At 43.1% G+C, this 26,222-nt stretch overlaps 1 protein-coding gene across 2 annotated transcripts in view; it reads left to right on the forward strand.

Moving 5' to 3' along the window:
- The window catches only part of DZANK1 (double zinc ribbon and ankyrin repeat domains 1), a 93,834-nt gene that overhangs the window by 49,834 nt on the left and 17,778 nt on the right, over window positions 1-26,222 (forward strand). The window contains exons 8-14 of one of the 2 annotated variants that reach the window (XM_068232224.1): window positions 7,793-7,910; window positions 14,326-14,439; window positions 17,062-17,154; window positions 18,618-18,740; window positions 18,833-18,997; window positions 20,556-20,775; window positions 21,540-21,643. In XM_068232224.1, the coding sequence (XP_068088325.1) occupies window positions 7,793-7,910; window positions 14,326-14,439; window positions 17,062-17,154; window positions 18,618-18,740; window positions 18,833-18,997; window positions 20,556-20,775; window positions 21,540-21,643 (937 nt within the window). The remainder of the gene's footprint in view (window positions 1-7,792; window positions 7,911-14,325; window positions 14,440-17,061; window positions 17,155-18,617; window positions 18,741-18,832; window positions 18,998-20,555; window positions 20,776-21,539; window positions 21,644-26,222) is intronic. The other variant, XM_068232225.1, reaches the window with a different exon arrangement.

Genomic DNA, 26,222 nt, shown 5'->3' on the forward strand with positions numbered 1-26,222 from the left:
GTTGGGCGAACAGTGTTCGCCACTGTTCGGGTTCTGCAGAACATCACCCTGTTCGGGTGATGTTCGAGTTCGGCCGAACACCTGACGGTGCTCGGCCAAACCGTTCGGCCACATGGCCGAACTAAGAGCGCATGGCCGAACGTTCCCCGAACGTTCGGCTAGCGCTGTGATTGGCCGAACGGGTCACGTGGTTCGGGCCCGAACGCGCTCTGATTGGCCGAACGGTCACGTGGTTCGGGTAAATAAATACCCGAACCACGTCATATCTCCGCCATTTGTCTGTGGGTTTAGCTTTGGGTAGGCAGGCAGGGTAGTTCGCTCTCCAGCCACGCTAGCCAGGGTCCCCCCCAGTCATTGTGTGTCGCTGCTGGGAACAGTAGTACACCGCTCGCTCAGCCACACTATATATAGCATTGTTTACTGCCACTGTGTACCTCGCTCAGCCACGCTATATATATAGCATTGTGTTTTCTGACACTCTGTGTACACGGCTTAGCCTGACTAATATAGCATTGTGTTTACTGCCACTGTGCACCTCGCTCAGCCACGCTATATATAGCATTGTGTGTACTGCCACTGTGCACCTCGCTCAGCCACGCTATATATAGCATTGTGTGTACTGCCACTGTGCACCTCGCTCAGCCACGCTATATATATAGCATTGTGTTTTCTGACACTCTGTGTACACGGCTTAGCCTGACTAATATAGCATTGTGTGTACTGCCACTGTGCACCTCGCTCAGCCACGCTATATATAGCATTGTGTGTACTGCCACTGTGCACCTCACTCAGCCACGCTATATATAGCATTGTGTGTACTGCCACTGTGCACCTCGCTCAGCCACGCTATATATAGCATTGTGTGTACTGCCACTGTGCACCTCGCTCAGCCCCGCTATATATATAGCATTGTGTTTTCTGACACTCTGTGTACACGGCTTAGCCTGACTAATATAGCATTGTGTGTACTGCCACTGTGCACCTCGCTCAGCCACGCTATATATAGCATTGTGTTTTCTGACACTCTGTGTACACGGCTTAGCCTGACTAATATAGCATTGTGTGTACTGCCACTGTGCACCTCGCTCAGCCACGCTATATATAGCATTGTGTTTTCTGACACTCTGTGTACACGGCTTAGCCTGACTAATATAGCATTGTGTGTACTGCCACTGTGCACCTCGCTCAGCCACGCTATATATAGCATTGTGTTTACTGCCACTCTGTGTACACGGCTCAGCCAGACTATATAGCATTGTGTGTACTGCCACTCTGTGTACACCGCTCAGCCAGACTATATAGCATTGTGTGTACTGCCACTCTGTGTACACGGCTCAGCCAGACTATATAGCATTGTGTGTACTGCCACTCTGTGTACACCGCTCAGCCAGACTATATAGCATTGCGTACTCTGCCAGTCAGTGTGTATATTGCTGGGATCAGTAATACTCCACTCACCGCCAACCACTATATGAGCTCACCATGAGTTCCTCAGAGACCTCCGCTGTGAGCAGCACTCCCAACAACAGCAACAGCCAACGCCCCACGCAAGCTATAACATCCACTACAGCAGCCAGTGGTCAGCAGCAGCCCTCTCCGGAGGAGAATGTTGTGTCCATCGGTCCGTCGCCAGAACGATTAATGAGGGCTGCCATTGAGGAGATGATGGGGCCTGATGTGGAGGAGGAGGTCGGGCTCAGGCCAGCATCCCAAGTTAATGTTGAGGACGATGAGGGGTCTGTGTCTGGGGATGTTGGGGTGGCAGAGGTGGTGGGTGGGTCAGACTCAGGAGAAGAGTTGTATGATGAGGATGATGATCGGGACCATCTGTATGTGCCTCAGAGTCCGACCCCGGAAAACATGTTGTATCGTGTGTTTAGGTACTAAAATCTGCGTTCCCACTTCCCAGTACTGCCCGCAGTGCCCGGGTCCACGGATCCATATAATTTTTTGGGCAGCACTATCAAACTGTGGTACTATGAGTGAGTTGCCATGGTCCTTCTGTGCTGCCTGTCACACTCACCGTCTGTCTGCAGATGGATTGTTCAACACAGCTACGCCATCTGACATGTAGTCCTGGACCTTGACCATCTTCTCTAGGCGATTGGTGTTGGAGGACGTGGAACTGCCCGATTGCTGTTCTGTGGGCTGCTGCATGGGTGTCAGAAAATGTTCCCACTCCAAGGACACTGCCAATACCATTCCCTTTTGGGCACTAGCAGCAGCTTGTGTTATTTGCTGCCCTCCTGGTCCTCCTGGGTTTGCTGAAGTCAGTCTGTCGGCGTACAACTGGCTAGAGAAGGAGGAGGATGTCAATCTCCTCTCTAAAGTCTCCATCCTCAAGGGCCTGCTGGAATTGTTCCATTTTTGACCTGTCTGACACTTTCTTCAATCAGTTTTTTAACATTGTGTTTGTATAAACTGGGTATAAACCCAGTAATTGGTGTTGTCCAGATTCCAGAATAATGAATAATAATGAATAGTGAATAATGTGCGGGCCGCTTTCAATGCAGTCTAGCATGAATTGAGCCATGTGTGCCAGAGAGTCCTGCCAGACTCTTCTATCTTCATGTTCTTGTAAGCGTTGTGATTGTTGTGATGCACCATATTCGTCACCAGCATCACTTTCTTCCTCTTCTGCTGTCCTTTCCCGCTAAATTGTGGAAGTCCAACGTGCACCGCTCTGTCCCTCGGCAGTGGGGGCATCCAATTCCTGCTCCAACTCCAGCTGTTCCTCGTCCTGTTCTTTGTCATAGCTGGGACCAGCGTTTCCTGAGGCAGGTTGCCTGATGTTGGTATCATCACGCTGATCGTTTTCATCTTCAGAATCCCCCACTTGCATCATGCCAGCGGTTTCCATCTTCAACATTGATTTCTTCAGTAAACACAGCAGTGGTATTGTAATGCTGACTGTAGAGTTGTCACTGCTCAGTCACGCAACGTGGATTGCTCAAAATTTTGGAGGACTTGGCAGAGATCCAACATGGTGGCCCAATCAGATCCACAGAAGCTTGGTAGCTACTAGCTGCTGGAATGCGCCTCGGCACTGCGCAAAAGCGTGCTAGCATGTGCAGCGTAGAATTCCAGCGCGTAGGCAGGGACATCACCCAGCGAGCGATGGTGCGCTAGATTGAAGCGCTCCTGCATCTCTTGGTGAGTCCTTCAGAAGCGGTACTGGACTTTTAACAATGTTTTTTTTTTTTTCCTTCAACAGAAGATCTGCCACGTTGGAGTGAGGAGGACGCCGCCGACCCCGACACCAAGCTGAACCCCGGCGAACTCCAAGCAGAGGATCTTCAGGAACCCTCAAGGCTTTGAGCAAGCTGAGGAGGATCAGCAGTCCCGACGAGACCTCTCCTCATATGCGACTGAGTGCAGTGGAGCTCCCCAGAACAACCTCTCAGTTGTCACTTTGTCACTGGTCACTTTGTCATTTTGTTACTTTGTCAGTTGTCACTTTGTCACTGGTCACTTTGTCACTTGTCACTTTGTCACTTGTCACTTTGTCACTTGTCACTTGTCACTTTGTCACTTTGTCATTTTGTCACTTGTCACTTTGTCATTTTGTCACTTGTCACTTCTCACTTTGTCACTTGTCACTTTGTCATTTTGTCACTTGTCACTTTGTCATTTTGTCACTTTGTCATTTTGTCACTTTGTCATTTTGTCACTTTGTCACTAGTCACTTTGTCACTTGGTCACTTGTCCAGATGATCTCGGTACACCTCCTGAGATTCAAATTCCTGCACACATTGCTCTGGGATTTGGGTGTGATGAATGATGCATCTAACTGGCCACCGGAGGCAATTAAGGCCTTCAAAACATTGAAAGCAGCTTTCTGTTCCGCCCCAATTTTGCGTCATGTTGAGTTGTTGACGTCATGTTCATCCTCGGCCTCGCCTTGCATTTCAGTGCGAGGTGCATTTTCCACAGAAAAAGGTTGTGAATCCGGGCACAACATTTGTGGCTGTTCCATTGACCTTTCACAGGTAGAAGATTGTGGGGGTGGGAATAGCTCCTCCGAATAGCCCATTGTGTCCTGAAAACTACTCATTGCATTGCTTTGCGCACACATTTTTTTGTCCTCATGCAAGGCCTGAGTTGCACCTGAAAGCGTGGCCTTCTCCTCCTGCGCCTCCTCCTGTTCCATCACGTCTGCTGCTGCTGGGTTAGCGTTGACGCCCGGTCCCTGTTTATTGAACCTCTTATCTTTATTACATTTATGACTGCATGGCGGTAAAAAGCATGCTATCCGCACGCTTCTTGTCCTCATGCAAGGCCTGGGTTGTTGTGTCTCAAAAAGCATGGCCTTCTCCTCCTGCGCCTGCTCCTGTTCCATCACGTGTGCTGCTGCTGCTGGGTTACCGTTACCGGTCCCTTTTCCTGGAACCTCTTCTCTGTATTACATTTATGACTGCATGGCGACAAAAAGCATGTTACCTGTGCAAAGAAACATGACATTTTCCACATTTAAAAGACAGTTTTTCCTTTGAAACTTTACAATCAATTTTCTCAAAAACTATAAGCTCTTTTTCAAATATTTTTTTTCCTCTTGTACCCACTCCCAAGGTGCACATACCCTGCTAATTTGGGGTATGTAGCATGTAAGGAAGCTTTACAAAGCACGAAAGTTCGGGTCCCCATTGACTTCCATTATGTTCGAAGTTCGGGTCGAACACCCGAACATCGCGGCCATGTTCGGCCTGTTCGGCCCGAACCCGAACATCTAGATGTTCGCCCAACACTACCTTATATGCTCCAGAATATATCTTGTAGCAGTTAGAGATAACTGTTTGTCTCTGCATACTATATAGTAACAGAAATAGTAGATTACCAGTACTGTGGAATTACCTGTACTACTAGTGAGATAGATGTATTGGCAATGCTAGTTTTATATATTCCTATGCATTTAGTTATATTCTTTAAATAACTAATTCAATGTCTCTATCTGTAAATCATCTTTTATGCAATAAAAATTAATTGTTTAAAAAAAAAAAGGCAAAAATATATGAAAAAGCAGTTTGGTGCGTGTAAATTAGTTTTGAAGAGAAAAGCATTGTGTGTAGCCTTAGCACAATGCTTTCCTCAATCAGGGCTCTCTTCTCCCCAAAGACAGTGTGGCTTCCTGGTATAGAAGTCCTACTATGCCTACTCCTGTCATGTGATACCTGGCCTTAGCCATACATTGGTCTTGTAGGGTGAACCACAGGCAAGTCTGAAATCAGATGTTTGATTTCAAGGGCCTGCCAGGTCTCAGGTAAACTGACTTTCCATTTAAGCTGTCGAAAACAGGTAAAATATATGACAAACTACACTAAACTTACTGGGGATAGTAAAAGTATTCATATTTTTGACTTCCCAGAAGTGTCATCTCTCTGTTTGCGCCTTTGGCTCCAGGCTTACCCAGAAGTCTGTATGTATTAGGAAGCAAAATTTCCAGCATCTTCCTATCTTTAGGCATGTCAGTGTAACACAGCTTGTTAAAATCTTTTCAATATACAGTACTTAGATCTAATCCAGGCTTTCTCAACCAGGGTTCCTTGAGTACTCTACAGTGGTTCCTTGGCATTTTCCCCCATTGTTGATGTTGGGGGAAGTATGATAGAGAGAACACTATTATAGGGGGTACTGTCAAAAGAAGCACTAAATTGGTGGTCAGAATAGTAATGAGCACATTAATAAAAAGAACTAGAATAATGAGACATTATAATGAAGGGCATTGTGATAGAGCAAAACGGACACGTCAGCTTTTAAAGACCATGCCACCTGCAAAATAAATGCAGGGGGTCCTTGAGACCCCGAAAGTATTAGCAAGGTTCCTCCAGCGTAAAAAGGTTGAGAAAGGCTGATCTAGAGAGGAATGATTTTTTTTGTCAGGCTTACACTTGAAAGGAACCATGCAAAGAGAGGCATATTATCTTTATTATTATTATTTTTGTATTTTTTATTTATTGAGTGCCAACATATTCCATAGCGCTGAGTGAGGCAGTGAGCTTTAAATTCTAGCTATAGAAAATTATAAGCTTGTCTGAAAAGGTGTTAAAATACTCTGAGAAAGGCGATTTAGACCGTTAGGGCTTATATAAATATATTAGCAAAGTATTGATCCAATTGGCTAATAATCAAACACTACTTAACTAGAAAAAGGAGCCAATCTAGGTCAGAAACCATATATAGAAAAGTAATAGATACTTCACACGTGTATATATAGTGCAAAAAATATAAATACATTTTATTTAATCAGTAAATCCAAATAAAACACAATAAAAACAAATAAAATCTCCCAATTAAACCAAGGGTTCTTGGTAACTCAGCCCAAACATTAATTGTAGTATCATAAATGATAAAAAATATATGAAAAAAAATCTATTCTATCGCCATAAATGTGCAAAAAGGTGCAGAAAAAATTAGTCATACCAGAATGCCAACAACAAAAATTCAGTGAGGTAGAGTGTAACTACTATCCTTAACATATAAAGAAAACATCAATTGGTATCTATACGCAAGAAAATAGGAGGCATCCTTCTGAAGCAGCCAGATAGCTGCGACCGCGTTAGGCGCCCCTCTCTCCTGACCTCCAGGACCCTTGGTTTAATTGGGAGATTTTATTTGTTTTTATTGTGTTTTATTTGGATTTGCTGATTAAATAAAATGGATTTATATTTTTTGCACTATATATACGTGTGAAGTACCTATAACTTTTCTATATATGGTTTCTGACCTAGATTGGCTCCTTTTTCTAGTTAAGTAGTGTCTGAAAAGGTGTGTCTTGAGGGTACGTTTGAAAATTCCCAGGTTTGGAGCATGACGGATAGGCTGTGGTAGAGAGTTCCACAGGAGAGGTGACACTCGTGAGAAGTCCTGGATGCGAGAGTGACAGGAGGTGAATATGACTGTCGTCATGCTATCCCCTTTTTAAAAATGGCAGTTGCCTGGCTGTCACGTTGATCATTTGGTTTCTATAGTTTCTGAGTTCACTTGAAGTTAGCCTGCAGACCGAATCGTCAAAACACCAGATCTGACTTCTCATGTGACTCAGAAAGAATGAAAAGCATAGAATTACCTCAACAGCCAGGCAAGTGGTATTTTTAAAGAAAGTAAGTGAGTAATCAGAATCATTATTATTTGGCCAAATATGTTTACACCTACAGTACAAGGATTTAAAATTGGTAATTGCTTAATAGACCTAGACAGACAGTATAGATATTGCAAATCAAAGACAGCATAGGAGCTAAAAGAATGAGAAACGTGATGAGAAGTGTTTTTTTCCAAGTTTACAACTCTGCACTGTAATGCTTTTAGTGATGAACAGAAATTATGCCTAGGCGTAATTGCACATTGTAATTCGCAATTACGCATCGTAATCGCAATGCAACATTTGGGGGGAAATCTTAATTCAATTTGTATGTAATTGTAATGATTTGTAACTTTCCGTCATTTTTTGCATAATTTTTGCGGGCGTAAGTCGGGCGTTCGTAAGTCGGGGACTACTTGTATAGGCATAATTGCAAAAATGTACGCAAAATCTTGCGTAAACGTAATTAGCCGATCATGCTTTCATGTTCTTGCAGTTCCAGCATTGCTGTTTGTGCTGGATGGATTAGTACTACTCTGCATTAAACAGTTCTTCCATCTGGGGGAAGACATTCTTGTGCCTGGAGGTTTTTCAGATCAATATCTCACTCATGGTGCCAACCATATTCTTGTGGCTTTCATTTCCCTTTAATAATCTGAGTTCTGTCTTGTGATTATTATTATTGTATAATTATTATTTATGTCTTGTAAATTCCAGGTGTGCTCAGTGCTTAGCTCCTCGACCATCTGACCCATTCGCTCGCTTCTGCCAGGAATGTGGCACCCCTGTTCCTCCAGTGCCTGGGCGTCGCTTGCCACCACCAGAGGGTGCTCAGGTTAGAATTGACATAGTTAAAGAGACACTGACACGAAAAAAAAATTATGATATAATGAATTGGTTGTGTAGTATGGATAATTACTAGAACATTAGTAGCAAAGAAAATATTCTCATATTCTTATTTTCAGTTATATAGTGTTTTTTCTATAACCAGGGTCAGACTGGGACACTAAGGGCCCAACAGGAAAGTTTCAGCCTGCCCCCCCCCCCCCCCCCCCCGACACACACGCACACACACACGTCACGGAATCACCCCCCACCATTATGAGCTCACTTGCGCATGTACTACAGAAATTTTGCACTATATAAATACATCCGTTGTTAGGAGTCATTAGATTATGGAAGGTAATAGATTGTGAGCACTTCTGAGGGCAGTCCATAACAGGGAGACGGACACATGCGCGCAGCATACACAAAATAAGTAGCAGTGCTATTGACAGAGAGTGGGTCTGACCAGATAATCTTTAGATAAAATAATCAAGTAGTTACATGCCTCATGATAATTCATGAAGTAGTCAAATGCCGCTAAATAAAAATATTAAGTAGTCACACAGCTCCAGATAAAATAATTAATTAGCATGTTGCCTACAATGAACAAAATAAATAGCCAGGCGCGTCAAAAAAAAAATTAATTCAGTATCCAAATGGGCCCTGTATACATAAATTAAGTAGCATGCCATCAGATAATTCATCAAGTCGTCTCATGCCATCAGATAATTCATCAAGCAGTTTCATGCCATCAGATAATTCATCAAGTCATCGCATGCCATCAGATAATTCATCAAGCAGTCTTATGCCATCAGATAATTCATCAAGTAGTCTCATGCCATCAGATAATTCATCAAGCAGTCTCATGCCATCAGATAATTCATCAAGTAGTCTCATGCCATCAGATAATTCATCAAGTCGTCGCATGCCATCAGATAATTCATCAAGTAGTCTCATGCCATCAGGTAATTCATCAAGTAGTCTCATGCCATCAGATAATTCATCAAGCAGTTTCATGCCATCAGATAATTCATCAAGTCGTCTCATGCCATCAGATAATTCATCAAGCAGTTTCATGCCACCAGATAATTCATCAAGTCGTCGCATGCCATCAGATAATTCATCAAGCAGTCTCATGCCATCAGATAATTCAGCAAGTAGTCACATGCCATCAGATAATTCATCAAGTAGTCTCATGCCATCAGATAATTCATCAAGCAGTCTCATGCCATCAGATAATTCATCAAGTAGTCTCATGCCATCAGATAATTCATCAAGCAGTCTCATGCCATCAGATAATTCATCAAGCAGTCTCATGCCATCAGATAATTCATCAAGTAGTCACATGCCATTTAGATAATTCATCAAGCAGTCTCATGCCATCAGATAATTCATCAAGCAGTTTCATGCCATCAGATAATTCATCAAGTCGTCGCATGCCATCAGATAATTCATCAAGTAGTCTCATGCCATCAGATAATTCATCAAGCATTTTCATGCCATCAGATAATTCATCAAGTTGTTGCATGCCATCAAATAATTGATCAAGCAGTCTCACGCCATCAGATAATTCATCAAGTAGTCACATGCTGCCCAATAAAAATAAAGTTGTAACAGTCAACCAGATAAAATAATTAAGTAGCCAGGTGCCTCACAATAAACAAATTACATATACAGATGCCTCAAGATAAAACAATTTAGCAGCCAAGTCCACCCTGGATACATCAATTAAACAGCCATGTTCACCAAATAAAAGAATTAGATAACTATATTAGATATCAGTATTAGGTAGAAAAATGTGCCCCTAGATATTAGGTAGCCATAGTGGACCCCCATTTGCTGGCTGGGTGCATGGTGCTTGCTGGGTGCTGGTTAGTGCAGTGTGCTGGATGGGTGCAGGGATGGGGTGCAGGTTAGGGCGAGGTGCAGGATGGGTGCAGGGACAGGATGCTGGTTAAGGCAGTTGTGCCTGTGGCAGGGTGCAGGGACAGGGTGCTGGGGCAGGGTGCAGTGCTGGGGCACGGACAGGGTGCAGTGCTGGGGCAGGGTGCAGGGAACGGGTGCAGTGCAGGGGCAGGGTGCAGGGACAGGGTGCTGGGGCAGGGTACAGGGACAGGGTGCTTGGGCAGGGACAGGGTGCAGGTACAGGGTGCTAGGACAGGGTAGGGTGCATGGACAGGGTGTTGGGGCAAGGTACAGTGCAGGGACAGGGTGCGGGGGCAGGGTGCAGGGAAAGGGTGCTGGGGCAGGGACAGGGTGCTGGGGCAGGGTGCCAGGGACAGGGTGCAGTGCAGGGACAGGGTGCAGTGCAGGGTCAGGGTGCTGGGGCAGGGTGCAGGGACAGGGTGCTGGGGCAGGGTGCAGTGCAGGGACAGGGTCCTGGGGCAGGGTGCAGTGCAGGGGAGTGCAGATCACGGTGACAGCAGAGTCACAGGCCGCACACCCTATCTGCGCTCAATGTATTCCAAATGCGGAAGTGACGTCAGTATTCCACATTTGGAATATGTTCAGTGCAGATAGCGTGCGCCGTGCACGGCCTGTCACTTTGCTGTCACCGCGATCTGAGGTCTGTCACAGAAGGGATTTGGGGACAGGCGGCATGGAAGGTAGGGCCCCCAGGTGAGGGGGGGAGACTGCCCCCCTCCTTGCTGCTCCTTCTTCCTGCGATGTGCCTGTGACCCCACCTACAGTGCTCAGGGCCCTGTAATTAAGGGGGCCTACCGGGAAGAATCCTGAGCTCCTGCCGGCTCAGTCCGAGCCTGTCTATAACATTGCATCATTCTCTAATATTTGCAGTTTACATACTACTCAGCATTCTAAATGATTTTTCAGAGCAGTCTTGTGAACTATTGACCTGTCCTCTGCTGAAGAAAATACAATACTGTGACTGACAGTTGAGATAACAAGCTTCAGAAGACAGAGCTCTCTGCTACTTTGAAAGTGGTGGAGCTCAATGGCTCTTTTGCATAGATAACAACTGGAGTTTCTTAACTCTTGGTGTACTGGAAACAATATTAGACTTATGTCTTTGCTCCTAATGTTTTATTTCTTAGCTGTACTACACATACAAATCGTTATATCATAATTTTTGGGGGGCTTCAGTGTCTCTTTAAATGCTTCGCTTAAAGTAAACCTGGGGAGGAGGTGGGGCACTGAACCATAGTCACCTGGATGATCTATAGGCTCTTCAGATCTCTCCGGGCTGCTTTTTGCATCCCGCCTCCACTCCGTCTGGCTGCTGGATGCCCCATTAAGAAGCTCTGCAAGACAAGAGTTCTATCCGCTATGCCACAGTACTGAATCTGAATAGAATACTTTATCAGTGTTAGAAAATTAATGTCTTGCAGCAGGCAGTAACAACTTAGCTCATGTAAATGTACACCTATAAAATACACATTACCATAGCCCCACACACTGAGGGTGAGATAGTCACAGGAGTGGAAACCATGCAATAGACGGTGCCTACGCAGGTAGAAGACTGTAGCACCAAACAAATATATACTAGACAAGATTCAGGCCCCTTTCACACTAGCACTGAAAACCTGCGTTGTGTTCCCCTTTCTTACCGCAAGGTGCAGTGAGTCAATAAAAGTCAATGAACCTTGCACAGTTAATGCCAAGCGATGCACCAGAAGCATCTGATCTGAGGCAAAGTCTGCAGCTCGTTATCACATGATATGTGCCTACCACATGGATTATGCAGCAATGCAAGTCAATGGGCGATGCAGCAATTGTGCACGGCGGGTCCCGACCCCAGAACCAAGGAGGGGGGGCACTATGCATATGACCTTATCGGCACACTGTGGCACAGGGTCATATGAAGGCTGATTTTTGCTGTGCGATGTAGTTGGTGCTACAGGAGCACCGCACCGCACTGCAAACGCACACATCAAGTGTAAAACCGGCCTCAAGAGGTTTGCTTTAGAATCCCATTGGAAACATTATTCTGTTGTGAAGTGTATTATACAGTGGGGTGTGAAAGTTTGGGCAACCTTGTTAATCGTCATGATTTTCCTGTATAAATTGTTGGTTGTTACGATAAAAAATGTCAGTTAAATATATAATATAGGAGACACACAGTGATATTTGAGAAGTGAAATGAAGTTTATTAGATTTTTAGAAAGTGTGCAATAATTGTTTAAACAAATTAGGCAGGTGCATAAATTTGGGCACCACAAAAAAGAAATGAAATCAATATTTAGTAGATCCTCCTTTTGCAGAAATTACAGCCTCTAAACACTTCCAATAGGTTCCAATGAGAGTGTGGATACAAGTTGAAGGACCATTTCTCTTTACAAAATCTCTCTAGTTCATTCAGGTTTGATGGCTTCCAAGCATGGACAGCTCTGTTTAACTCACACCACAGATTTTCAATTATATTCAGGTCTGGGGACTGAGATGGCCATTCCAGAACATACTTGTTCCTCTGCATGTATGCCTTAGTGGATTTTGAGCAGTGTTTAGGGTCGTTGTCTTGTTGAAATATCAAGCCCCGGCGCAGATTCAGCTTTGTCACTGATTTCTGGACATTGGTCTCCAGAATCTGCTGATACTGAGTGGAATCCATGCGTCCCTCAACTTTGACAAGATTCCCAGTCCCTGCACTGGCCACACAGCCCCACAGCATGATGGAACCACCACCATACTTTACTGTAGGTAGCAGGTGTTTTGCTTGGAATGTTGTTTTCATTTTCCTCCATGCATACTGCCTCTTGTTATGCCAAAATAACTCAATTTTAGTTTCATCAGTCCACAGCACCTTATTCCAAAATGAAGCTGGCTTGTCCAAATGTGCTCAAGCAGCTCTGTTTGTGCTGTGGGCAGAGAAAAGGCTTCCTCTGAATCACTCTCGCATACAGCATCTCCTTGTGTAAAGTGCGCCAAATTATTGAATGATGCACAGTGACTCCATCTGCAGCAAGATGATGTTGTAGGTCTTTGGTGCTGGTCTGTGGGTTGACTCTGACTGTTCTCACCATTTGTCGCTTCGGTTTATCCGAACTTTTTCTTGGTCTGCCACTCCGAGCCTTAACTTGAACTGAGCCTGTGGTCTTCCATTTCCTCAATATGTTCCTCACTGTGGAAACAGACAGCTTAAATCTCTGAGACCGCTTTCTGTGTCCTTCCTCTAAACCATGATGGTGAACAATCTTTGTCTTCAGGTCATTTGAAAGTGGTTTTGAGACTCCCATGTTGCTACTCTTCAGAGAAAATTAAAAGAGGAGTAAAACATACAACTGACCCCCTTAAATACTCCTTCTCATAATTGGATTCACCTGTGTATGTATGTTAGGGGTCACTGAGCTTACCAAGCCAATTTGAGTTCCAATAATTAGTTTTAAAGGTTTTAGAATCAATAAAATGACAACAGTGCCAAAATTCATGCACCTGCCTAATTTAATTTAAACAATTATTGCACACTTTCTGTAAATCCAATAAACTTCATTTTACTTCTCAAATATCACTGTGTGTGTCTTCTATATGATATATTTAACTGACATTTTTTATCGTAACAACCAACGATTTATACAAGAAAATCATGACGACTAACAAGGTTGCTTAAAGAGACTCTGTAACAAAATGTTCAGCCTTATTTCTTCTATCCTATAAGTTCCTATACCTGTTCTAATGTGGTCTGTCTTACTGCAGCCTTTCCTAGTTGCACAGTGGCTGTATTATCTTTGTTATATAATCTAATCTTCTTTCCACTGATGGCTTTGTCGGGCTCAGGCACTCAGGCAAGAATGTGCTGTTCTGCTTGTTATAGGCAGAAGCTATACACACCCTCTCCACCCCCCCCCCCCCCTTGCAGGCTCTGTGTGAGTCACAGACTGAGCTCCTCTAAGCCTATCACATGCCATGTCTTTTGTTTGTAAACACTGCCTAAAACTGGCAATTACAAGCCAGTATTGCAGCAGGGAGTGGCAGAAACAGCACAGAGGGGCCCAGGAGAACATATTGAATAGAATGGTATGCTTTTTATTGTAAGAATTTTAGAGTACAAATTCTCTTTAAAGTTTTGCATCCCACTGTATATACTGTAAACACCATATTAGGGTAAAAAGAAACACAGAAGTAATTCTGACCACAGACATATATTTTAATGCAGTTTTTCTAAGCTATCAATTTATAAAACAATTGCAAAATAATCCTTAATTATCTTTGTAAATTGACATTTATGAGGCATTTACCTCACAAGTTTATTTACCTCACTAGTCAGTAATTTTAGTTTTCTGTGTGTTAACAGCCTTTGTGAATTGACATTTGACAAAATGTGGAGTAAAATGAGTTGTTTTCTGCTTTACCTCATGTGGCAATGCTTTGTGAATTGAGCCCGATGATGGGTAAAGCTGATTGTTACTGTTTTGCAGAATTCTCTCACTGCATTGATTTCTGAATAATGGACGATATGTGTTGATTCACAGATGGGGTTGTGCGTGGAATGCAGAACAATGGTCCCTATGAACACCCCTTCCTGTATTGTGTGCGAAGCTCCCTTGCTTGCCCAGATGCAGCCACAAGCTAGTATTCACCTTAAAGTAAGTCAACTTCAGTATTTTGTGTCTTCCATAGCCATACCTGTGTTCATACACTGAGAAAAAATACTAATAATAGGAGAGGTGCTATTGTCTCTATAGAAACCAATCACAAATTAAAAAAATGTGCCATAACACTGGTTAGTAATTCTTGTTTTCCTTTACTGTGATTTTCTTAAAGTGGAACTCTAGCCAATATGTTTTAAGTATTTGGACAGAGCAGAGAATCATTTTCAGTGATCTATTAGCAGTAAATAGAATACGTTTATATAACCTGATCTACTAATACTGACATAGAACTGTAAATTAGACACTTTAATTTATTTCCTCATATTGTAAAATTAATTTTTGAAAGCACTAGGATCCTGGTCACATGATTATGCCTCTCTTTCCTATTTGTGGCAGCTGCAGAGGTTGTGAGGAGAAACTTGTAATAAATAACCAACAGGGTATAAAGTACTGCTGTGTCTATATGGATGTATTAAATGCAGCTATATCAAGTATGCTGCACATACAATAATGCCAGTTGAAGGTCCTGCTGAGATATACAGTATTGTGCTCTTGTAAACACATTAGGTCAGTAACAGCCGGTGGGATTGAATGCAAATGCAATAAGGTGCGTCCAATCAATACAGTGTCCACTTGCCTGTCATGCTGTCTTAAGGTGCGTACACACGCACTACTACAGAGAACGACGGGTCCGTCAGACCCTCCCACTGGGCGGGCGTTCTCCCGACAGTAGTGCGTGTGTACAGTCTATCTGCAGACTGATAAGGCTGTTTCTGAACGATCCACTCAGCGGATGCAAAGGATGCTGCGCTGGAGTTATATTATACACAAACTGCTGTCAGGAGATCCCTCTTCCCTTCTGAATGTGATCCTCTGTTAGCTCACATCAGGGAGACAAAATCAGATAAACAGGGACTCTCAGTTTCAGAAAATCTCAATCCAGCTTTAAAGAGAATCTGTATTGTTAAAATCACACAAAAGTAAACATACCAGTGCGTTAGGGGACATCTCCTATAACCCTCTGTCACAATTTCGCCGCTCCCCGCCGCATTAAAAGTGGTTAAAAACTGTTTTAAAAAGTTTGTTTATAAACAAACAAAATGGCCACCAAAACAGGAAGTAGGTTGATGTACAGTATGTCCACACATAGAAAATACATCCATGCACAAGCAGGCTGTATACAGCCTTCCTTTTGAATCTCAAGAGATCATTTGTGTGTTTCTTTCCCCCTGCAGCTATCTTCCACTGAAGTGTCAGGCTGTTTCTTCCTGCAGAGTGCAGACAGCTCTGCCTGTATGTAATTCCTCAGTATGTGAAAGCCCAGCCAGCTCAGAGGACGATTTATCCAGCTTGTAAAAGATAAGAGAGAAGCTGCTCTAATCCTAAATAATACACAGGCAGTGTGCATAGAGGGGCCTGGAAGGGGGAGTTCATAGCAGAACCACAACACTGAAGAACTTGGCAGCCTTCCAGACACAGGCCTGACAAGTCTGACAAGAGAGCGATACATTGATTTATTACAGAGACTGTCATAGTAGAAAGTGCTGCAGTAAGCCAGAACACATTAGAATAGCTTTTGGAACTTGTAGGATGATAAAAAACAGGATGCAATTTTTGTTACGGAGTCTCTTTAATAAGTACAATAAAACAGAGAAATAGCACTCACTTCTGTGGGTCCTAATTCCTTTAAGACCCACTGCCTGTCGCCGCATCCCACTCCAGTGGTACTTATGCACTTGACCAAAGTACAGCACACCGGTATTGCCCGCTCTCAGTTTTGAGATTTTCTGAAACTGAGAGAGTCCCTGTTTATCTGATTTTGTCTTCCTGATGTGAGCTAACAGAGGATCACATTCAGAAGGGAAGAGGGATCTCCTGACAGCAGTTTGTGTATAATTTGGAACTCCAGCGCAGCAGCCTTTGCCTTATGCACAGCACTACAGTTATTATTGTCACAGCAGTACTTTCTGTCCTATTGAAGAGATTTACCTACTTCCTAGTAGGACACGAAATCTAAAATATTTTTCTAAGAATTGGGCTTTAAGCGGCATTTCAATTTTCTAAAATTGGTTTATTGAATTTCACTGACAAGAACCTTTTCATCTCACCCTCTTCTTATGACACTGGAAAACTGGAGCACCAGGTACTGTAGAGAAGTACAAATTGGAGTTTATTTGTGAAGGCATCCATTCAAAAATGGCACCGGGAAATTTGGGTGCAGGGTGAAGCCAAAAAACTGCTCACCCTGCTCCTGCATAAGTTCTGGCGCCTGTAATTACTATTCCCCCTCCAGGCCGCCATGGACTCGGGGTAAGACGTAATTCGACCCAAGCTATTGCTGGTGGCCGAATTACGGTTTTTAAAGTTATTTGGGCTCCGTCTTTTGATGGTGCCCACATTACTGTCTGAATGCCCTTATAATCGTAATTCACATTACCGGCTATGGTGGCGCATAGTGCGCCCAAATTTCCTTGCCCCGGTTTGCATAGTTTTGTTTGTGAAGTGCCCATTACCTTTTGCCTGTGTAAATGTTTGTGTAGTTATTGTATTGTATGGTGTTGCCCTATATTTAAGTACCGTATATTCAAATGATTCAAATATTGAAAATGATTGCAGGATAAAACCATCTGCCGCTCCTGTGGAACTGGAAATCCCATCAATTTAAAGCATTGTGTGACCTGCGAGGCCAGGCTGCCTCAGACTCAAACGGTACAGCTTGTTCTGCTTTCTCTGTGTACGCAGATAATCATTATACTGACATGTCTGGATCTGCAGTCTGTGAGTGATACTGTTACAGAAGCATAGGAAATCTAAAGGAAAGAAGCAGAAAGTGAAGCTGTGTCCTTAGCCTGCGAAGAGAACACATGCAAAACAATATACATATACATATTGTCTGCCCCTCCCTGTCTCACCAAGCTGCTTCCATTGTATGTTACTATCTCTAGTCATGTGATATCATTGACAAGATTAGAGGAAACCAATCTTCTGTTAAAGTTGGATGAAACGCTGACTTTTTTTTTAGTGCTAATTTTTTTTACTAAAAGTTAATTATTCAGGTAGTTATGAAACATTACATATGAATATTTCATGTTAATACATTGCTGCCACTAGGTGGAGTTACAGGGCTTAATTTTAAGTTTTGCTGTTTTAAGATTAGATTAGACAAACTGCTGAGTGACACTCTTTTAGCTCCTCCTCAAGGCAAATGGATGTAAAAGCAACTTGCTCATTTATTGTTAGAGGGGTTGCCTCCAGACACACAGGCGCAATGGTAGTTTTTGTGATTCCTGCTAGTGGGACCTCCCCTATAGGAATCAACTGGCATTTCACTTTGCCTATCGCCAGTAATCGCTGCGATTGGCAAGAGCTGCCAGTGAAGTGTACCTAAAATCTGGAATGCTTGCACACACAAAAGCTATGAATGAATGAATAGGGCTGAATTCCCCTGAGAAGGCTGCTGTTTCTGCGGAGTACATTCTTTTATTGCATCCCATCTGATAAAATGTTCAACCTAATGGATCTTATAAATACATTGATCTTTTTTTTTATCAGACAAGAAAACCAACACTGAATTTGCTGCCTGTATGGTCAAATATTATCAGTTGGCCCAATCATTCTGTTGTAGCCAGACTGTGTGTTGCAGTGGATCTCAGGTGCCCGAGTTAGACACTTGCTAGAATACTGCACTGCTGTTGACCTGAGGAAGCCGCTTGTAGCAGTGAAACGCGTTGTCTAATGCTGAAATAAAGTACTTTCTGTTTGGAAGTTTGGAAGTTTGAAGTGAGTCCTTTTTGAAGGTAGGACATAATTATACCTCTTGTTTTACAATTAGCGCCTCCTATCTACTGCACCTCATGACCCATTCCTTTGCCAAGGGATACTCGCTACTGGATTCCTTCTCCTAGTAATTTTTTTCTGTAGTAGCGAACTACCCCAAAGGCCGAGAGGGGATGGTACTCCCTCTCATGCACATTTAGTGATGCTTCTCTTAGCAACTCAGCCTTGTGAGTATACCCATTCTGCAAGTTACTTCCATCCACTTGTCTTGACATACTACGCCATATATATGGCTCCCGGTGTCCTTGTGTTTTTTCCTGTCCTATCCTTTAGTCAGGCTGTGGCTTGTTGTGCTCCTATTATGATCCTGACCACTATGTAATATTGTTTCCCAGCCAATTTATAGCGGAGATTCGGCTCCGCCATTACCCAACCAGCTTGGTAAGATGCAGTCTTGTTCTAAGTGTGGTCGCGTAAATTTGGCAGATGCTCGTTTCTGTGACTGGTGTGGGGCAAAGGTAACTATGGCAATGCAGCATCATGGACAATTTTATGTAACTATTCCAACTTCTTTTATTTGAGAATATGTAAAAATAATGTTTGCTTTCAGCCAGGACCCTCTGTGAGTTATTTGACCTGCTCTAAGTGCAGTGCCAGCAACCATCCCTATGCCCAATTCTGTGCCACCTGCGGGGTTTACCTGGAGCCTCCAGGTCGATTCTCAGCCCAGCAGAGCAGGATGCTAAGCAGTGGGGAACACCTGACACTATCTGGGGTAAGCTGATTTCTGTACTTCCCCTTTCTTTCTTTATTTCATACTGTATCTGTATCTGCATAATTTTCTTGCCTGCTTTCTAAGGCTGGGGTCACACGTGTCCATAAAGAAAAGCATCAATTTTCTGCCATGTGCATTTTTGCATTTATACTGTATGCTTCACTGTATAGTCACACTGCATGGCTAACACAACATGCACAGAACGAAAGGACCCTTATTGGCCAGTCATATGTTTCTGATATTGGCCATATATGCACAGGAGTGGTTTGCCCACATGAATGGCACCAATTAAGGGAGCACTACTTGTGGTGAGAACATAACCATGAATACACCACAAGTGTCTCAAAGACAAATTATCAACTTTACTGGACAAAATTTAATACAAAATGGGCACTCCCATATGCCACCCCAAAACAAACTGCAGCTAGTCCCAGCATGGTAAGGTTTCTAGACAGACTGTCGGCTGTGGAAATCACACTCATCTGCTATACATCCAAAATGACTTGCACCTCACTGACCCTAGTTAATAAGATCTGTCAAATGTCCAAAGACTTAAGCTACATACACACGTTCAACAAGCGCACAATGTGAAAACGACCACCAGTTTGACGCGACGAACCGCATGACCTGACATACCGCACGACCTGTAAGTCCACAGTCTGGACGGATAAATGACCAACTCATTTGCATACTGCGCATGATAGCAGCACCATGGACTATACATTGAAAACAAGTACAAGTCGTTTAACAGTCGTTCAAATGACTTGTACACACGGACCAACTGCACAATATCAGACAACCGTAGGACAACATACTATAGATCTGACAGTTGGATCTGGCGCAACGCCTGTTATTAGTCGCTCGTCAAGTCGTTTGCACCCGTACACACGCCTGATTGTTGTCCAAAAGTCTAAAACGGACTAAAGTCATATGACAATCAGGCAGTTTTGTTGAGCATGTGTACGGACCTTTAAAGTGGCCACATGCCATACAATTAAAAGATCCAATTTTACACCAATTCGAAAAATACGATCGTTCGTCCCAAAAAATCTAAAGCTTTTTTTTTTCATTCGTTCGAGAAATCTGATGAAATTTCCCTTTTTTTTATTTGATAAAAATAGATCGGGAGTGTTGAATTTTTCTGATAATTTTTTATCAAAATTGTATGGTGTGTGTGTGGTAAATTTTCAATTACTTGAAAAAAAGTTATTTTTTTCTGAGTTTTCCATCATTTTTTTCATAATTGGGGAAGAAGCAACAATGCCTTACTTTAAGTGATTTCCCCCAAATAATGCCTAACCCTACCGAGGCCTAGCCATGATCGATTCCCCCTTACCGATGCCTACCCCCCAATACTGCCTAACCTTAAGCGCAGCAGAAAACAAAAAATATTGGGTGCTGTGGTTGTTTGACCATCCCATAAGCATCCATGTTAATATCAGTACATGAGGGAGATTGAGAAAGAAGTGGAGAATTGCCCAATAAAATAGAGTGTGCCCAAATGTCCTGCTTCCCCCAATGGAACCTTAGTGTTTAAATCATGAATTTTCTATTCCAGGGTCTAGATGGTCGGACTTCCTGGCAACCACTGTCAGTCTCATTACCGCAGCCTAGACTGGATATAGAGAGAACAGACAAAGGCACGCAGACTGTAGGCTTGTTCTACCCATCTAGCAAGCTCATGGAGAAGAAAGAGTTGGAGATAATTTCTGAGAAGGAGACAAAGGAGAAGATGAGTGATCGCAAACCTCTTGTCACAGCAGTCAGTCCAGGCCGAGGTGAGACATGTCGGGTAATATAAAGGTGGTATGAAATAAAATGTTACAATCTAAGTTGTATGTATGTATGTATGTAAGAGGGGTGCCTAGTAATGATAGCCATGCTTTTTGTTACTATACACTCTCACTGAGATAGGAGCAAATGAGTTTCCCTTCTCTGGCTAATGCATACAGTGGGCTTATTGAAATCCCTCAAGGCTCATACACACGTCCAAAATAATGCACCACCAACTGCACAACATGACCAATCGCAGGACAATTTTTTACACGATTGGTTGAAATTTGCTGCTAGTCAATTGATTAGTATACATATACAGTATTTAAAATGATTAACAGCTCCTGCTTTGTGCCTCATGTAGAAAGGTGTCAATTTCTGGATTGTCTGTACTCTAATTACAAAAGTACTCTTACCATTGATACAAATAATGCCCTTTTAGCTTAGTGTCTGTACTGGAAATTCTTAGGTGACTGTGAACTAAATTTAGTAGCATTACATTTCCAAATAATATGTGCTCCACTAATTCTTGTTAATAACATTTTTAATACAAACATGCAATTGCCCTTTAACATATTTCTGTATACAGCATATACCTGTACATGCTAACAGAGATTGTAGCTAGTATTTATATTTGCATCACTTATCTGAAGCTATTGCACAGCATCATTACTATTATGAAGCAGAATTGCTGCTTGTAGCCTGTGGACACACTCTGGATAGTGTGTCAGGCTTTCTGCTATCTTACAGTATAAATGTATTGTTTCAGGCTATTGGAGACAGCAGCTTGATCATATCTGTGCTCACCTGCGCTGCTACACACAGAATGACTCGGAATTCAAGGCTTTGATTGGAAAACCCCGGATGGGCAGAGTAAGTATGACCTGTTACTGAAATGCTGCTCTGTGCTGTGTAGATGGTAAACCATCCAACCCAAGGTGACATGATAAGAGAGGCATTTGTATGTACAGTGCCAATCATACAAATAACTAGGCTGTGTTCCTTTCTGTCTTTTTCTGCCTGAAAGAGGCAACTGAAGCAAGAGGGATATGGAGGCCGACATATTTATTTCATTTTTAACAATACACATTGCCTGTCTGTCCTGCTGATCCTCTGCCTCTAATCCTTTTATCCATAGACCCTGAACACGCATGGAACAGATCTGGTGTTTCTGACATTATTGTCAGATCTGATAGGATTAGCTGTATGCTTGCTTCTGGTGTGATTCAGACACTTCAGCAGCCAGATAGATCAGCAGGGCTGGCAGGCAATGTGTATTGTTTAAGAGGAAATAAATATAGCAGCCTTCATATTCTTCTCACCTTAGTTCCCCTTTAACACTCCAGTCAGAACCTAGTTAAACTATTGCATAACCCTCACTGATAAGGCATTACAGCCATACAACTCTTTCCTGACAAAGAACAGCTTTTGAGTGCAGGAAATGGATAAAAAGGTCCATAGTTCATATATTTTATTTCTGGGACACAGTGTTTTGTGTAACAGAGACAATAAAACATTTAATCTACTTATTGAGTATTTAAACATAAAATAAAATCTTGGGATATCTAAAAAAAGTTAATTTTTAGAAGTAAAGGAATATGGTGTATACAGTTGTTTTTCTCTTCAGTTTATTTTCACCTCTGATTCACTTTTAGGACATCAAAGTTCTAAAAACCTTAAATTGGAACAAGTTCTGTGTTGGGAGGAGCAGGATCAGGATCATGTAACGCGTCATGCCAGGAGAAGCTGGACACTTGTGTCCCTTCACAATGGTGGAAATAGGACTATTTTGTCCTGCAAGTGTCAACATGACACATAACCTCTGAAGGCTTCTCACACAGGAACCCTGGTAGGGAATCCCTGGTCTAGTCTTAAGAACTCTTTCACATGAGCTAACGCGTGCACAAATCCGATTTCGCGCACTCGTCATGAATCAGGGTGTGACGTCGGAAAGTTACGGTTCATATCAGTGGCGCTAGTTCTAATTCACCCAACGGGGAACAGCCTGCGTCGTACGATTAAAAGCTCCCGGAAGCATTACACTGTAACGCTCTGGAGCGCTTTGTCTAATTTGAGAGGTAATAAGAAAGTCAATCGATTTTCATGTTTCCCCGCTTACCGTATCCTTGGAGCGGATCAGCTCCTAATGTGAAAGAGCCCTTAGTAAGTTAACAGCTAGTATAGTCAGTGCTCAAAGCCAGAATACAATGTAATGTAGCAGCACACAAAATGTCCATTTAAAACTACCTCAACCTTTTTCCTTGATACATTAATTGTAGTAAGTTTTAACTTTCCCTGGAATCCCTATTTAATGAATTCTTATTGGGGTGTAGTCAATAACTTGCACGCCTCCAGGACTTCTCAAGAGCTGCTCCAACACTATGGAACTCCCTACCTCCACCCATTAGGGCAGCCCCCTCCTTCAACATCTTCAAGAAGGCCCTCAAAACTCACCTTTTCACTCTGGCCTACTACCCCTCACAAGTGCTCTAAACCCACAGCTGAACTCTGGTCCCCTACCTTTCGTGTCCTTACCTCTCCCTCTAGATTGTAAGCCTTTGGGCAGGGTCCTCCTCCTTTTGTACCTACCTGATCATGCGCCTCCATTGCTGTGAACCCATGCTATGCATCTGAGTGAACCTAACTTGCTTAATCTCCATGCTCCCCTCCAGTGACTAAGCATTACCTTGCACTCATACTGTGCTGCATGATCTGGTCTTTCTTGTATTCACGTATTGTCATTTTGCTGTATGTCACCCCTAAACATTGTCTGTGTCCAGCGCTGCGTAATATATTGGCACTTTATAAATACAATAAATAAATAATAAGTTGCCATGCGCAGAGGCTGCCCAGTAATTTTACTGTTACGTACACTGAGTAGGTAGCGCTGGTTGCGTAGTTAGCGTAACACCTACTACCTGCTCAGTGTAAGTAACGGTAAAATTGCTGTGCACTCACTGCGCACAGAGCCGGGACAAGGTCCTCCAGCACCCAAGGCTGAGACACCAAAGTGTGCCCCTCCATCCCTGCCACCCCAGCTGTCACACACTGATTGCTATTAGAATAAGAGGCGCCACCGGGCCCACAACCTCCCCAACACCTTAATATCTAGTTATATGGCTTGCAGTCACTGCCATGTATCCCCTTTTCTTATTTCTTTCTGCTTCAAACACAATTAGGAATGACAGCTGAATGAATTCTGCGCCCCCTCCTACACTGCGCCCTGAGGCTGGAGCCTCTCCAGCCTATGCCTCGGCCCGGCCCTGACTGCGCACAGCAACTTTAACAACAGTTATGAATACGCAGCATTGTATCTTGCAATAGATAATTGACAAGGGATTGGTATAAGGAAGATGTTTACTCAGCTGTATGGAAGTTACATATTTGTACTTTTAGCTAAACTCATGCAAACAGTGTCTGCAGAATAAGCTGCTCAGAGCAAACAAGTAGCATGATGCTGTCACGAGGATTTATTGATGCTGTACCTGTGCCAAAGGAATACAGGTTGGCTTCATGTCTTCTATTGTGCTCTGTGTGGAAAGACGCTTCCAAAGCAGGACTTCAGCTTGCTGCAATCAAAGAGAAGAATTTGTCCTTCATATTAACCTGTCAGTATGAAATATAACAATACCCAGAGAACTTCCTGCAAGAAGAAAAGATTGACTGAGAGAAATACAATAGGCTTCATTACACCAAGGCCTCACAAGAGCTCTCCAAGTTGTCAAGAACCGCAAGCGCCGATCCTTGATTGGGTCAATCGCTCAGAGTCAGAAACTTGGTCTTGCTGTCGCTTTTACGCATAGATGCCCATATGTGGATTCGCAATCTATGAACCGACTAGGCAAGAGGAGTGTCCTGACTCCAAAGGATTCACCACACAAATACAATTCAAATGCTTGCCACCACATGCGAGTCAGCGCATGACTGTAAATATATTTTAACAAACTGAGTACACTGATTTAACCCTTAGCAGTATGCAGGGATCGGCGCCAGATCTGTCTATCTGTGCCCGATTCAAGCATACGGGTTGTAAATTTAAGATACTATAGAACACAAGGTAACGTTTTCTGAGAAGTAAGTATGATTGTGTATGTTCAGGAACAGGTCATAATCGTTAAAACAATTTTTTAAACGTTTTAATAACAAAAATGCATTACACACATTTACCTACACCAATTAACATATAAACACAAAGCTTAAAATAAAAGGGTAATAATGGTGAGGTTTACTTAGCTTACAGTAGCAGTCCTTGTGGGGATATTGAAAGAAATAAAGTCCAGTTCAAATGCAGACATTGATATCAGAGTCTCCTGGAGCACGTGGGTGAAGATCTTTAGTTGATGGAATTTTGGAGACTAGGAGGATCTGAGTTTTGGGGCTGGCTTTACCTGGAAAGTAGGTGTGTTTACCCCCAGCCAGCAAAAGGGGCAGCCCCCAGATCATAAGCAGAAAGTGCAACATTTATTAATAGTCGAAATAAACTGTGAGATAGAGTAACGGAGGGGTGTGACCTGATTGAGTACAAACAACTGCAATTCAAAGAAAAATTACAAAACTTCATTGCTTATCAAAAATATTAAAACATACAACATGAGACAACTCCCGCCAGAGGCCTCCATCCACATAAACCCACCCGCTCCCCCCAATCACCCAGATCCCCCCCAAAAATCTCCCAGTGATTGCTCCAACATGTATGTTGTACTGAACCAATTGTATAACTGCGCAGTTAAGGTCAAAACTTGATCGTGAGATATAGGTTGTTTTTTGCAAATTCACAATTGACTCAAATCTACAGAGCCGATCCAGAATTACGCTGAGATACTTTTTCATGCACTGCCTGCAGGCAGATTGTGGATTCAGAAAGGTCCAGATATTACATCAGCCCATCAGAGCAAGAAACATCTTCATCTCCCCTAATACTTGCGACTCACCACAGTGAATGTCCACATGGCAAGCAGGATGTAAAAGACAGCCAATATGATATGTTTGAGCAGAGGCAATGGCTCAAAGAATGTAATACAGCATATGTCGAGCAGATCATGTCATAAAAGTCAGACTTGAATCTTGATAGACCGCCATTTAGTTGCAATAAGCACAAGTATGCAGTAAGCACATGTATGCAGTCAGCAGACAGACATTTAAAAGGCACATGAATCAGCAGTCCAGCCTATGTCAGTGAAGCACAGCAAATGATCACATCAAGACATGAAGTTCATGCAGAAGCAGCACATATATCGCTGTATAGCCAGGCTGTCATGGTGCAGTAGAAAGCAGTGTCTAAGCCCGTAGGGCTCTTACTGTATCCTGAAAGGGCTGGATCCAGATGGTTGGTGGTGAGTGTTGGCTGCTCAGGCAAGCAAGGGGAGATGGTACTGAGGAGAGGAGAGCTGGAGATGCATGAGAGCGGCAAGGAGAAGTGGACCCAGCGTGCCAATGGCGGAGGACTGCGTCC

Source organism: Hyperolius riggenbachi, chromosome 4 (assembly GCF_040937935.1).
Source record: "Hyperolius riggenbachi isolate aHypRig1 chromosome 4, aHypRig1.pri, whole genome shotgun sequence".
In the NCBI taxonomy this organism is placed as follows: Eukaryota; Metazoa; Chordata; class Amphibia; order Anura; family Hyperoliidae; genus Hyperolius; species Hyperolius riggenbachi.